At 48.2% G+C, this 15,472-nt stretch overlaps 1 protein-coding gene across 2 annotated transcripts in view; it reads right to left on the reverse strand.

The window, feature by feature from the left end:
- LOC140404310 (E3 ubiquitin-protein ligase ARIH1) overlaps nucleotides 1-15,472 on the reverse strand; it is a 96,215-nt gene that overhangs the window by 7,745 nt on the left and 72,998 nt on the right. For both annotated transcript variants that reach the window (XM_072492673.1, XM_072492674.1), the window contains 3 exons: nucleotides 7,606-7,736; nucleotides 6,170-6,227; nucleotides 4,173-4,433 (listed from right to left, as the gene is read on the reverse strand). In XM_072492673.1, the coding sequence (XP_072348774.1) occupies nucleotides 4,173-4,433; nucleotides 6,170-6,227; nucleotides 7,606-7,736 (450 nt within the window). The remainder of the gene's footprint in view (nucleotides 1-4,172; nucleotides 4,434-6,169; nucleotides 6,228-7,605; nucleotides 7,737-15,472) is intronic.

A 15,472-nucleotide genomic window follows, 5' to 3' on the forward strand; every position in this document is an offset into this window, starting at 1 on the left:
GACTGCAGCCTCCTCCAGAGTTTCAGTGCAGCTTAACACAAGTTCGGACAACAGCACCTCATCTTTTGCAATGTCCACACTCAGCGACTGAACCATTTCAGGTGGCAAACCCTCCATCCTGATTTTCTTTCCATTTTCTTGCTGCTTTTGATTTTTCTCTTGATTTTAACATTTTGGGCAGCAGCTGTTCGTGATTCTGCTATTCATACCTCCTCGAGATAAATTTTTTGTTTGTTTGTACCCCATCATCCTCTTTGCCCTTGCACCATCACCCATGTCAGTTCATCTCTCTTGTCTCCCAGTGGCTTAAAATATCCCAGGACATGTTTACAAAGAGCAGGGGAATTTCCTTGATGTTCTGGCCAACAGTTTCCCCTCAATTAACATTACTAAAAATCTGGTCATTGTTACTGGGGCTGCTGATACTTTACAACAGCGATCACACTTCAAAAGTACTATATTGGTTGTAAAGCACCTTGGGATATCCTAAGAATCCGAAAGATATTTTGGAAATGCAAATTCATCATAAAAAAAACAAATAACTGTAGATAAACCATCAAGCCCATTCCTTCCAACACATATGCAAACTACACTCTCATGGCCTCTAACAAACTTCATCCAAAATTCCCAAGGAGGCCAATTAATGCCAGTGCTTTTGAAACAAGCACATTTGGCCCATCAAGTCTGCACCGATGCATTCAAAACAGGTCTACCTAATCCCATTTGCCAGCACTTGGCCCATAGCCTTCAATGGATGACATGCCAAGTGCTCGTCCAGGTACTTTTTTTTTCTTATCTTTTTAAAATTAAATTTAAAGTACCCAATTCATTTCTTTTTCAATTAAGGGCCGATTTAGCGTGACCAATCCACCTACCCTGCACATCTTTGGGTTGTGGGGGCAAAACCCACACAAACACGGGGAGAATGTGCAAACTCCACACGGACGGTGACCCAGAGCCGGGATCGAACCTGGGACCTCAGCACCGTGAGGCTGCAGTGCTAACCACTGAGCCACTGTACTGCCCTATCCAGGTACTTTTTAAAGGATGTGAGGCAACCCGCCTCTCCCACCCTCCCAGGCAGTGCGTTCCAGACCCGCCTCTCCCACCCTCCCAGGCAGTGTGTTCCAGACCCGCCTCTCCCACCCTCCCAGGCAGTGCGTTCCAGACCATCACCATCCACTGGGTAAAAAGGTTTTTCCTCAAATCCCCCCAAAACCACCTGCCCCTCATCTTGAACGTGTCCCCTCGTAACTGACCCTTCAACTAAGGGTTGCTCCCTATCCACGCCCCTCACAATCTCATCCACCTCGATCAACTCGCCCCCTCAGTCTTCTCTGCTCAAGAGAAAACAACCCAAGCTTATCCAACCTCTCTTCATAACTTAACTGTTCCATCCCAGGCACCATCCTGGTGAATCTCCTCTGCACCCCCTCCAGTGCAATCACATCCTTCCTATAATGTGGTGACCAGAACTGCACAGAGTGCTCCAGCTGTGGCCTCACCAAAGTTCTGTACAACTCCAACATGACCTCCCTGCTTTTGTAATCAATGCCTCTATTGATGAATATGCCTTTTTCACCACCCTATTAACCTGCCCTTCTGCCTTCAGAGATCTTTGGACAAACACTCCAAGGTCCCTTTGTTCTTCGGAACTTCCCAGCGTCAGGCCTTTCATTGAATATTTCCTTGTCACATTACTCCTTCCAAAGTGTATCACCTCACACTTTTCAGGGTTAAATTCCATCTGCCACTTATGTGCCCATTTGACCATCCCGTCTATATCTTCCTGTAACCCGGGACACTCAGCCTCACTGTTAACCACCCGGTTAATCTTTGTGTCATCCGCAAACTTACTGATCCACCCCCCACATAGTCATTTATGTCGTTTATATAAATGACAAACAATAGAGGACCCAGCACTGATCTCTGTGGTACCTCACTGGTTTCCAGTCACGAAAGCAGCCCTCTGTCATCACCCTCTGTCTCCTACAGCTGAGCCAAGTATAAATGACGGGACAGGCTCGAGGGGCTAAAAGGCCTCCTTTTGTTCCTATGATTAAACTGATGAGGTTAATCTGTTCACTTTACAATCTGTTATTGAGCAACTGAAACACATTTTATCTCCAGTTTCCAATGTTTTGTGTTTAAAAATGTGCTTGGGATGTAACAAGTGCATTTTTATTGAGCATTTCTGGTGGCCATGAAAAGATGAGAGGTCTCCTCCTTCAATTACTGTAACGTGTCGGGCTTGCTAATGGTCCCAAGTAGGGAATTACAGGAATTTGATTTCCCCACCATAAACTGATGGGAACAGTAAGTCAGGATCGTAAATAACTTGGAACAGGAATTTCTGAAACAATATGGCTCCTGTTCTTCTTGATGGCAGTTTGTGGGATGGCAGCCTAGCGTTGGAAGTAACCTTGATATGGCACGGCATGCTGGAGACTAGTGTCTGTTCAAAATTAGACCCAGGTCCCCAAGATGGAGGCCAATGCGCCATCATATCACCTGGAATGTTGTTTATTATATGAAGTTTCCACAGGCTCATTTACAGGCAAGAAACACTACTCAGCAAGTGACAAAAACAATGGCATAACACCATGTAATGTCACTCTATAGTGGTCCTATTTCCCACCACTATAAACTGGATATCTGTCATATTTCTGGGCCAATTTCCAGTGTGGAAATCAGAATTTGCTGGACGATTTTAATTGCTCCACCATAGATGACGGCCTTCAGCTGTCAAGGCCCCAACACCTCTCTAACATGCTCCCCTCCTTCAAGACATGCCTCAGGACCTACATCCTTGAGCAAGATTTTGGTCACCTATCATATTATTTCCTTGGGTGGGTCAGCATTGATTTATACTGTCCCTGTGAAGCATGGTGGGATGTTTCACTATTGTAACGGTGCTATATAGATGCAAACTGCTGCTGTCCAACGTACTCGGAGACATTAGTGGTTTTGATCTTGGTACGCAAATGTGCAATCGGTACGTCTGTACTCATTCGGCACAAAATAATCGAGCTGCCTCAGAAGGGTTAAGAACAGTTTATTTCTGCATCAACAAATTTGTTGCGTGGGAAGCAGGGACACATTTGGCCTAAACTTTACATTTGCAGTCTGTCGGGATGCTGCTTAGTTTGTGACAGCACCAAAAGGACTATCATTTTAAGAGGAGATTCTGAAGTGGTTGTAATATTCTCAGGCTAGGGCGGCACGGTGGTTAGCACTGCTGTCTCACAGCGACAGGGACCCGGGTTCAATTCCAACCTCAGGTGACTGTCTGTGTGGAGTTTGCATGTTCGCCCCGTGGGTTTCCTCCGGGTGCTCCGGTTTCCTCCCACAGTCCAAAGATGTGCAGGTTGGGTGGATTGGCCACGATCAATTGCCCTTAGTGTCCAAATGATAGATGGGGTTACGGGGATAGGGTGGGGGAGTGGGCCGGAGGGTCAGCGCACACTCGAATGGCCGAATGGCCTCCTTCTGCACTGTAAGGATTTAATTAAATTTTATAGTAAGGAAGTAATCAGTAAAAGATTTACATGAGATTCGCTCAACGTACTGACGTTGAGCCATGGTACAGATAACAATTTTCAGCGAGAGGCTACAGGAAATACAAAACCTCAGACATGCCTGAAATTAAACTTGTGACCACAAATGGAAGCCATTTTCCTGTCACAGGGCAGCAGCATAAAACTTTGACTGGAGTCAACGATGGCAAAGATAAAAGAACAGACGAGAGTTGGTGCACAAGTTGCGTGCAAAGTGATGGTCGAGCGAGTAGTTGTGTAATAAGCTGATGCAAATCTGCTTGGAGACGGGTAGGCACCCATCGGAATCTTCGTTCCCAATAGATTCGGAAACAAATATGAATGAAAGAACTGAGCTCTAACAAAGGGTCTGTTTGATTATATTTTACTATAGTTTCTATTTGTTGCTACCTGTAAGAATCACTTGCGTAGGTCAGGTCATCCTGCATGCACAGTTATGTATCACACATCTTGAATTTTAAAATGGCCAATTTGACACTGGAAAAAGTAGTAGTTTCAAGGCAACAAAAGATTTTCAGAGTAACGATTAGTCAGTACTCTTTTGCATAGACAAATAAAATTGTCTCACATATTCAAAGACAACAATGTGTTTCTTTCAGTGGCAAGAGGGCCTACCTCGAAGATAATGGACTGGTTGTTCTTTCGGAGGTAAAAAGCAAAGACGTAAGTGTACATTAACGTGGCGCGGCACTGGCAGAGCACATCCACAGCTTTCTTCAGGAACTGCACCTCAATCCAAGACATGTTGTGTTGCTGCATTTCCTCCATCTTTTGCTTGACCTGAGCGTAGAGCTTGTGCTCAAACCTCAGGCTCTGCATGTGGTTCATGTAACGGTTGCAGTAGAACAGGTACCGCTGGAGCGCCGCTCGAGAACGCTGTCAAACAAATACAAAAAGGAAGAAGCTGAGAATGGTGTCAGAAGATTACAAAACAGCAGCAATTTCACCATTTCAAACAGGCTAACGGTAGTCAAAGAGCCTGCACTGTCAGTGCAAATGTCTCCAGTTTAACATACAAAACACAGGGAGGATCAAGCTTGATCAGCAGTATGGTTTGGATAAGAATGGTTGAGAACGATGCACGATACACAATGACGCTCAGTTATTTAGCTAGATTTGCCTAGAATTTCCAATCATCTCCAGTGTGCAGCAAGGTCAGCCTTTCAAGCAAACTCGTTTGGAATTCTGTGTTTACCATAACTTTCTATTGATTGTAGTTTGGTTTTCAATAGTAAAGTTTTATTGTTGCAGCAACAATCAATGGCAAAGTGATCAGCAAGGTAAATTTATGATCCCATCTGGCACCATCCAAAACTGTGACAATGGTTTTACTCTCATCCATATCCTAGAGTAGACATGTGAAGAGTAGTCACTCTTACTCCTTCTTGAGAAGTCATTGATTTGGCATTGTCACGGGTATTTCTTTCCGTGGATTTGGTTTGGAAGGGGTGTCTTGGTGCTGCAGCAAAGCATTAGGCCACCTTCATTAAAACATCAGGAATTTCAGCTAACAGTCACAAGGAAATCAGAAACTCCCAAATGGCTGTGCTGAAATGAATCCAGTGTCTGATTGTAGACGGTCTGTTAAAAATATTTAACGTATTGTCACATGTTCATGTTGATGATGTGCACGCTAACAAATACAGATCCTATAACTTTCTTAGTATTAAAATGAATGAGTCTGAAGCAAGATCTCTTGGAGAATTAAGTGCTTTATTCATTTGTATTAAATAAAATAAAACTGTAGTTTGGTTCAGCTGCTAATACTGTCACCTGAGTCAGAAATTCGTGGGTTCAAATCCAAAACATACTGAAGTGGTGGGTTTAAAAGGATCCACTATAACCGTCTCGATGTCAAGGGTAGGCAATAAACGCTGTTCTTTCCAGTGACGACCATTTCCCCAGGTTTACATTTTTTTAAAATTAACCTGAGTGGTAAATAGCCAGAGGTGCCAGCAGAAACGTTTGCCTCATCGAGTGGACAGAAAAATTGATCTGGCAGTTTATGCAGAGTTGAGAGCCTTCGATGTCCTGGCCAACATTCCTCCCACAACTTACACAATCCAAGTGGTAATCAGCTACTTGTGACACATGGTTACACGTTTATTGGCTGCAGTGACAACACTAACTACACATCCAATAGCAATCCATTGGTTGTAAAGCAGTTTGCACAGTTGCTAGTGCAACACTAAAACGACAGTGAGAAATCCTCAACAGGCAACAGGCACAGATCTCCACAACAGTAATTAAGCATGCAATTCACAGGGTCCCACTGATCTGCTGACATCTCCCTCACTGCATCACACTGACCTCCTCGGCAAACTTCAGAAGTGCTACAAGCGCTCAAATACACGCCAAAACCTTGGGTATCGTCTTCGTCATCACTTTTCAGGAATTAAGGAATTGACAGCACACAAGGGTAATCAGGCCATCATGACAGTGCTAGTCCCTCAACTGGAGCTATCTACTCTAATATTATTCAGAAGGATCTTGAAGACTGCCTTAAATACAACTCAAAGTTAGAAAGACTGAGATTCAACAAGAAACGGCCCGAACTACACAGCTTAGCGTTCAGTAGACTTGCCCCCCTCCCCCCACAATGCTCCTTTTACCTCCTGGGCATCCCTCGCGGCCTTTGCGTCATCTTCATTGTAACGATTGCAGTTATACCTAAAAGCAGAGAGAGGAAAACTTAATTTCATTTCAGCTTTAATAGGAACAGGAGTAGGCCACTCAGCCCCTCGAGCCTGTCCCGCCTTTCAATGAGATCATGGCTGACCTGTGACATAACTCCATAGACCTGCCTTTGACCCATACCCCTCAATATCTTTGCTTAACAAAAATCCATGGGCTGGATTCTCTGCGCCCAACGCCGAAAGGGGGGTCTCTTTCTTCGGTCTGGCTCTGCGGTCAGTGTCTGCCATGGAGCACGACGCAGCCGCTGGAGGTCGCCCCGTGCGCATGCCGGCCTCTGACCTGGAAGTGCAGGGGCCCGTACCTGCAGCAAAAGCTGCGAGATTCACTCCCGGTCCCTGCTAGCCCCCTGCGGGGCTTTGAATTCGTTTAACTTTTTTGCAGGAATTTCAGGAGTAAAACTCCACTGTTTTTACGCCGGCATGGGGACATAGTCTCATTTTCAGAGAATCCAGCCTCGTATGTCTCACATTTAAAATGAACTGTTCCACCTTCAACTGCTGATGAGGGAGAGAATTCCAAACCTCTACCACCCTTTGAGTGAAGACGTTCTTCCTAACATCTCTCCTGAACGGTCTGGCCCTCATTTTTAGACTCTGCTTCCTCGTTTTAGAATCTCCAACCAGTGGAAATAGTTTATCTTTATCTACCTTGTCTTCCCCTGTTAATATCTTGAATACTTCGGTCGGATCACCCCTGAACCTTTTAAATTCGGGCGAAAACGGGCCTAATCTGTGTAATCTCTCCTCGTAATCTCTGTAGTCCAGGTATCATTTTTGTAAGCCTATGTTGCACTCCCTCCAAAGCCAAAATATCCTTCCTAAGTCCTGTTCACAGTGACTCCAAGGAAGGTCCAACCAGGGTTTTGTATAATCCCAGAAAAAATAACAGAACGTGCATTAAATATTAACTTCAGATGTTGTCCCTTTGCTTTCTTTGCCAGTTCCGAACTTTCTCCTATGAAACGCCAGGAGAAATTGAAATGGTACAAAACCTACCTGCTGACTACTTGAACTCATTGATTAATTTCTTCCCCATATTGATTGCACAGACCTCTGTTCATTCTCCTACTGCACATTGCCAAATTAGTCTGAGTTCTTCATAGCTTATAGCTTTCAACCTGTCCCTCTTCCACTATTTGGGGTAGGAATGCCATCTCAGTAGATTACAATCTGACCTGAAACCATGTTCATGCACTGAAACCAGTACACAGCACCTGTTTTACGGCAGTCAAGTAGCTTGCCTGGATTCAGACTCAGGTCACTGAGTTTGAATTGATGTAACCCGCTGCCCAAAATAATTCAAATATTGAATAATACTGAACCTCTTCCTTGTACGAGAATGGAAAACTAACCAGGCAGATCCATGTGGCTCCCAGGGACCAAGGCATACCCAACAGAATTCTGCTTTACAATTCTGATTGCGACAAACCATGTGGTTACATCCACCATCCTTCTCAATGGTCACATGGCATTTCGGGCATTCCTGTTGAAACAGCAGAGGCATGGTAAATGAAAAGATCCAACTACCTATAAGTAACAGATGCCCACACTTGAGTTCTAATCAACTATCTACCAAGCCCAATGAAATAGCAAACCGTATCGAGAAATCAATCCTAGGGTTAAGGCCAGTGCACAGCGATTAGATGCACTCAAGATATGTTCCAGGCAATATTTTACTTTAAGAGCCCGCTGTAGTCTATGGTTCATTAGCAAACTGAACTTGTTGGGGCAGAAAGGTCTATTCTAGAACATCACTGTCAGTGTATTTGGTTTGGTTTGAGATAGCTTGCGGTTGACCGATATCCCTCAAATCTCCCCCAGTGAGGTGAGACGAGTATTCACCAAAGAGAAGGAATTGGTAGATGTTGAGTCTGGAGACGCGTATGTAGATAGCCTGGGTCACATTGAGATGCAAAAAGACGAGGTGTTGGGCGTCTTGAAAAATATTACGGTCGATAAGTCCCCAGGGCCTGATGGGACCTACCCCAGAATACTAAAGGAGGCTAGAGAGGAAATTGCTGAGGCTTTGACAGAAATCTTTGGATCCTCACTGTCTTCAGGTAATGTCCCGGAGGACTGGAGAATAGCCAATGTTGTTCCTCTGTTTAAGAAGGGTAGCAAGGATAATCCAGGGAACTACAGGCCGGTGAGCCTTACTTCAGTGGTAGGGAAATTACTGGAGAGAATTCTTCGAGACAGGATCTACTCCCATTTGGAAGCAAATGGACATATTAGTGAGAGGCAGCATGGTTTTGTGAAGGGGAGGTCGTGTCTCACTAACTTGATAGCTTTTTGAAGCAGTCACAAAGATGATTGATGCAGGTAGGGCAGTGGATGTTGTCTATATGGACTTCAGTAAGTCCTTTGACAAGGTCCCTCATGGTAGACTAGTACAAAAGGTGAAGTCACACGGGATCAGGGGAGAGCTGGCAAGGTGGATACACAACTGGCTAGGTCATAGAAGGCAGAGAGTAGCAATGGAAGGGTGCTTTTCTAATTGGAGGGCTGTGACTAGTGGTGTTCCGCAGGGATCAGTGCTGGGACCTTTGCTGTTCGTAGTATATATGATTTGGAGGAAAATGTAACTGGTCTGATTAGTAAGTTTGCAGACGACACAAAGGTTGGAGGAATTGCGGATAGCGATGAGGACTCAGAGGATACAGCAGGATTTAGATTGTTTGGAGACTTGGGCGGAGAGATGGCAGATGGAGTTTAATCCGGACAAATGTGAGGTAATGCATTTTGGAAGGTCTAATGCAGGTAGGGAATATACAGTGAATGGTAGAACCCTCAAGAGTATTGAAAGTCAGAGAGATCTAGGTGTACAATTCACTGAAAGGGGCAACACAGGTGGAGAAGGTAGTCAAGGAGGCATACGGCATGCTTGCCTTCATTGGCCGGGGCATTGAGTATAAGAATTGGCAAGTCATGTTGCAGCTGTATAGAACCTTAGTTAGGTCACACTTGGAGTATAGTGTTCAATTCTGGTCGCCACACTACCAGAAGGATGTGGAGGCTTTAGAGGGTGCAGAAGAGATTTACCAGGATGTTGCCTGGTATGGAGGGCATTAGCTATGAGGAGTGGTTGAATAAACTCGGTTTATTCTCACTGGAACGACGGAGGTTGAGGGGCGACCTGATAGAGGTCTACAAAATTATGAGGGGCATTGACAGAGTGGATAGTCAGAGGCTTTTCGCCGGGGTAGAAGGGTCAATTACTAGAGGGCATAGGTTTAAGGTGTGAGGGGCAAGGTTTAGAGTAGATGTACGAGGCAAGTTTTTTTTTTTTTTTTTTTTTTAAAACAGAGGGTAGTGGGTGCCTGGAACCCGCTGCCGGAGGTGGTGGTGGAAGCAGGGACGATAGTGACATTTAAGGGGCATCTTGACAAATACATGAATAGGATGGGAATAGAGGGATACAGACCCAGGAAGTGTAGAAGATTGTAGTATAGTCGGGCAGCATGGTCGGCACGGGCTTGGAGGGCTGAAGGGCCTGTTCCTGTGCTGTACTTTTCTTTGTTCTTTTGTTCTTTGTTCTATTTTACAACACGTTACTAGAGACACTGGAGTCGGAACCAACAGCATGTGCAGAGGACACTGCCTGCACTAATAGCCACAGTAATGACATAAAACCAGAAAAAAATACAAGGAACTGTGGTTCAGTTCTTTTTGGGAACTGCAATAGATGTGGTCTACATGGACTTTCATAAAGGTTTTACAAAGATATCATGCAGGAGGGTATTGGAGATTAAAGGACATGGAACTGGAGGGACGCTAGCAAATTGGATTAAAGAAGTCATTAGGAGGAAGCAGACTGAGTTAAGGTGTTGCTCAGAGTGGGCATCCTACAGGAGCTTGCCATGGGATTCTGCCTATTTACAATGTACATCAATGATTTGAATATGGGGCTAGAATTTCCAGACAATAATGAAAACAGGGCTAAGTGATTCTGAAGTTCAAGAGAGGCTGCAAGGGGATAATGATAACTTGGGAGTGGGGGAAAATGTGGTAAATAGAATGCATTGTCAATACATGTGAGGTGGTACGCTTTGATTAGAACTTTGAAATAGTAAATGGTGAAACACGAGCATTTGAAAGAAGAACGATCTGGGAGTTCAGGTTTACAAGACATTAAATGCAGCATCTCAAGTGGATAAATCAGAAAGAAAGGTTTTTTTGTTATAAATTCTTTTTTTCCCCCAATTAAGGCACAATTTAGCGTGGCCATTTCACCTACCCTGTACATCTCTTTGGGTTATGGGGGTGAGACCCATGGAGACACAGGGAGAATGTGTAAACTCCATATAGACAGTGACCCTGGGCTGGGATCGAGCCCGGGTTGTCGACGCCGTGAGGCAGTAGTGCTAACCACTACGCCACCGTGCCGGCCCTAAATCATAAAGAAAGTTGATGGAATATTGCTTGTTTTAAGCAAGAGATGCAGAATGAAAATGTTAAAATATACTAAGCTACATAAAAATTCAGAAAGAATACGATTAGAATGTTAATGATATGTTTTTTTAAAAATAATTTTTATTGAGGTTTTCACAAAATATCAACAACAGAATGAAAAAGGAACCCAATAGAATTAAATACATAACAAAATAAAACAACCCCCGTGCCCCCCTCCCCCTATACATAAATAATAAATTAACACCCCGAATTAACACAAAGCAAACATAGCAAATATATACACCCCCTCAGATGCCCCAGTGTAAACAAACATAAAATAGAACACTCCCCCCCCCCCCCCCCCCCCCCCCCCACGGGGGTTGCTGACCATTGTCTACCGTTCTGCCAGGAAGTCCAAGAACGGTTGCCACCGCCTCAAGAACCATTGTACCGATCCACTTAAGGCGGATTTCACCCTCTCCAATTTAATGAACCCCGCCATATCGTTGATCCAGGATTCCACGCTTGGGGGCCTCGCATCTTTCCACTGAAGAATCCTTCGCCGGGCTACCAGGGACACAAAGGTCAGAATACCGGCCTCTTTCGCCTCCTGCACTCCCGGCTCCCCTGCAACCCCAAATATTGCGAGCCCCCAGCCCGGTTTGACCCTGGATCCTACCACCCTCGACGCCGTCCTCGCTACGCCCTTCCAAAATTCCTCCAGCGCTGGGCATGCCCAGAACATATGGGTGTGATTTGCTGGGCTCCCTGAGCACCTAACACACCTGTCCTCACCCCCAAAGAACCGGCTCATCCTTGTCCCGGTCATGTGTGCCCTGTGCAGCACCTTAAACCGTATGAGGCTGAGCCTCGCGCACGAAGAGGAAGAGTTCACCCTCCCAAGGGCATCTAGCCACGACCCCTCTTCGATCTCCCCTCCCAACACCTCCTCCCACTTACCTTTAAACTCCACCACCGAGGCCTCCTCCTCCTGCATCACCTGGTAAGTTTCCGAGATCCACCCGCCCCCCCCGAGAGCACCCTGTCCTGTACTGTGCGTGGCAGAAGCCGGGGGAATTCCACCACTTGCCGCCTGGCAAACGGCCTTACCTGTAAATATCTAAAGGTGTTCCCCGGGGGGAGCCCATACTTCTCCTCCAGCTCACCCAGGCCCGCGAACTTCCCATCCACAAACAGGTCCCCCAACCTTCTTATCCCTGCCCTGTGCCACCCCAAAACCCCTCCATCTATTCTCCCTGGGACAAACCGGTGGTTCCCTCGTTTTGGGGTCCACACTGAGGCCCCAACTTCCCCCATGTGCCGCCTCCACTGCCCCCAGATATTGAGGGTAGCCGCCACTACCGGGCTCGTGGTATATCTCATTGGAGGGAGCGGCAGCGGCGCCGTTGCCAGCGCCTCCAGACTCGTACCCTCACAAGACGCCGTCTCCAGCCTCTTCCATGCAGCCCCCTCCCCCTCCATCACCCACTTGCGCACCATCGCCACATTGGCGGCCCAGTAGTACCCACAGAGGTTGGGCAGTGCCAGCCCCCCCCCTCCCCCCCTCCCATCCCTACTCCGCTCCAGGAACACCCTTCTTACCCTTGGGAGTCCCTCGCACCCACACAAACCCCGTTATGCACCTGTTGACAGGGCTAAATCTGGCTTTGACAGCAGACCAAGGAAGACCAGCAGCACGGTTCGATTCCCGTAACAGCCTCCCCGGACAGGCGCCGGAATGTGGCGACTAGGGGCTTTTCACAGTAACTTCATTTGAAGCCTACTTGTGACAAAAAGCGATTTTCATTTCATTTCATTTTTTCATTTCTAAAGGCCTTCGGGATAAAAATGGGGATGCACTGGAACAGGAACAAAAACCTTGGGAGCACCGTCATCTTAACTGACTGCATCCTACCCGCCAGGGACAGCAGCAACGCGTCCCACTTCTTGAACTCCTCCTCCATTTGCTCCACCAGCCTCGTGAAATTAAGTCTATGCAGGGCCCCCCAGCTCCTGGCCACCTGGACCACCAAATTCCTGAAGCTCCTCTTCGCCCTTTTTAGTGGGAGCTCGCCAATCCCCCTCTCCTGGTCCCCTGGGTGAACCACGAACAGCTCGCTCTTCCCCATATTGAGCTTGTACCCCGAAAAGTCCCCGAATTCCCTAAGGATCCTCATTACCTCTGGCATTCCCCCCACCGGGTCCGCCACATATAGCAGCAAGTCGTCCGCATAGAGCGACACCCTATGCTCCTCCCCACCCCGCACCAACCCCGTCCAGTTCCTCGACTCCCCCAGTGCCATAGCCAGGGGTTCAATTGCCAGTGCGAAGAGCAGGGGGGACAGGAGACACCCCTTCCTCGTCCCTCGAAGCAACCAAAAGTACTCAGACCTCCTCTTGTTCGTGGTCACACTCACCATCGGGACCTCATACAACAGCCAAACCCACCTGACAAACCCCTCCCCAAACCCGAACCTCTTCAGCACCTCCCACAAGTACCCCCACTCTATCCTATCGAAGGCCTTCTGAGCATCCATCGCCACCACTATCTCCGCCTCCCCCTCCGGCATCATAATAACGTTCAGGAGCCTCCGCACATTCGCGTTCAACTGCCTCCCCTTCACGAACTCCGTCTGGTCTTCGTGGATCACCTGCGGCACACAATCCTCAATTCTCGTGGCTAAGACCTTCGCCAGCACCTTGGCATCTACGTTTAACAACGAAATCGGCCTGTAAGACCCACACTGCTGGGATCCTTGTCCCGCTTCAGGATCAAGGAGATCAGTGCCCGGGACATCGTCGGGGGCAAAGCCTCCCACCCCCCACTCCCTTGCCTCATTGAAGGTCCTAACTAGCAACGGGCCCAACAGGTCCACATATTTCTTGTAGAATTCGACCGGGAAACCGTCCGGCCCCCGGTGCCTTCCCTGTATGCTCCCTATCCCGTTGGCCAGCACCTCCAGCCCAATCGGGGCCCCCAATCCCGCCACCAGTCCCTCCTCCACCTTCGGAAACCTCAACTGGTCCAGAAAGCGGCCCATCCCTCCCTCCTCCAGTGGGGACTCGGATGGATACAGTTCCTCATAAAAGTCCCTGAAGACCCCATTGATGCCAACCCCACTCCGCACCACACTCCCTCCCCTATCCTTAACTCCCCCGATCTCCCTAGCTGCGTCCCGCTTCGAAGCTGGTGCGCCAGCATCCGACTTGCCTTTTCCCCATACTCATAAATCGCCCCCTGGGCCTTCCTCCACTGCACCTCCGCCTTCCTGGTGGTCAACAGGTCGAATTCGGCCTGGAGGCTACGCCTCTTCCTCAACAGTCCCTCCTCAGGCACCTCCGCATACCTCCTGTCTACCCTCACCATCTACCCCACCAGCCTCTCCCTCTCACTCTGCTCTCTCCTCTCCTTGTGGGCCCTAATGGAGATCAGCTCTCCCCTAACCGCCGCCTTCAGCGCCTCCCATACCATCCCCACTCGGACCTCCCCGTTATCATTGGCCTCCAGGTATCTCTCCATGCTTCCTCGGACCCGCTCACTCACCTTCTCGTCCGTCAACAGCCCCACCTCCAAGCGCCACAACGGGCGCAGGTACCTCTCCTCCCCCAGCTCTCGGTCTACCCAATGCGAGGCGTGATCCGAAATGGCTATTGCCGAGTACTCGGTATCCTCTACTCTCGCTATCAGCGTCCTACTCATAATAAAAAAGTCGATCAGGGAATAAGCCTTATGAACATGCGAGAAGAATGAAAATTCCCTAGCCCCCGGCCTTGCAAATCTCCAAGGGTCCACCCCTCCCATCTGGTACATAAACCCCCTCAGCACTTTAGCCGCCGCCGGCTTCCTACCGGTCCTAGACCTGGAGCGATCCAGTGCCGGATCCAACCCGTGTTAAAGTCTCCCCCCCCCACTATCAGGACCCCCCACTTCCAAGTCCGGGATCCGACCCAACATGCGCCGCATAAAACCCGCATCGTCCCAGTTCGGGGCATATACATTGACCAGCACCACTCTCCCCCTTGAAGCTTACCACTTACCATTACGTACCTGCCGCCATTGTCTGTCACAATGCTCGACCCTTGAACAACACCCTCTTTCCCGCCAAGATCGCCACTCCCCGATTATTGGCATCCAGCCCCGAATGAAACACCTGACCTACCCACCCCTTCCTCAATCTTACCTGGTCTGCCACCTTCAGGTGTGTTTCCTGGAGCATGACCACATCCGCCTTCAGGTGCACGAACACCCGGGCCCGCTTGACTGGCCCGTTCAGTCCCCTTACATTCCAGGTTATCAGCCGGATCAGGGGGCTTGTCGATAGAAGCCTTCATCGGCTCCAGCAGGTCCGCTTTGATCTCCCTGAAGCAGCGCTGGATAGTCTCCTGCTGCTTCTGCGCCCACTGCATCCACGCTGCCTGGTCCCCGCCCGCCGCCATCTTGCTCTTCTTCCCTCGCACTTTCTTCGGGTCCACCACCACTTTTTTTAGTCGCCCCGCTCCTGGTCCAAGCCATACACTGTCGGGGGAATGTTGCAATCTTCTTTCCACACCAGCAAATGTCTAAAAAATACCGGTGGGGGCCCTGAAAAGAGCCCAAAAGTCCGTTCCAAGCGGGAGTTGCCGAAGCTGCGACTTAGCTCTGCATAGCCGCAACCGGAAGTCATGTTAATGGTATGTTAAGACGCACTGGCAAATGGCATTGTTTAATTAGTACTTGGAGCCTATATAAATATTGCTGACGTATTGAGACACTGGGGGCGGGATTCTCCGAAATGGAGGCAGAGTGTTCGCACCGTCGTGAACGCCATCGAGGTTCACGATGGAGCG

The sequence above is a fragment of the Scyliorhinus torazame genome, chromosome 30 (assembly GCF_047496885.1).
Source record: "Scyliorhinus torazame isolate Kashiwa2021f chromosome 30, sScyTor2.1, whole genome shotgun sequence".
NCBI classification, from domain to species: domain Eukaryota; kingdom Metazoa; phylum Chordata; class Chondrichthyes; order Carcharhiniformes; family Scyliorhinidae; genus Scyliorhinus; species Scyliorhinus torazame.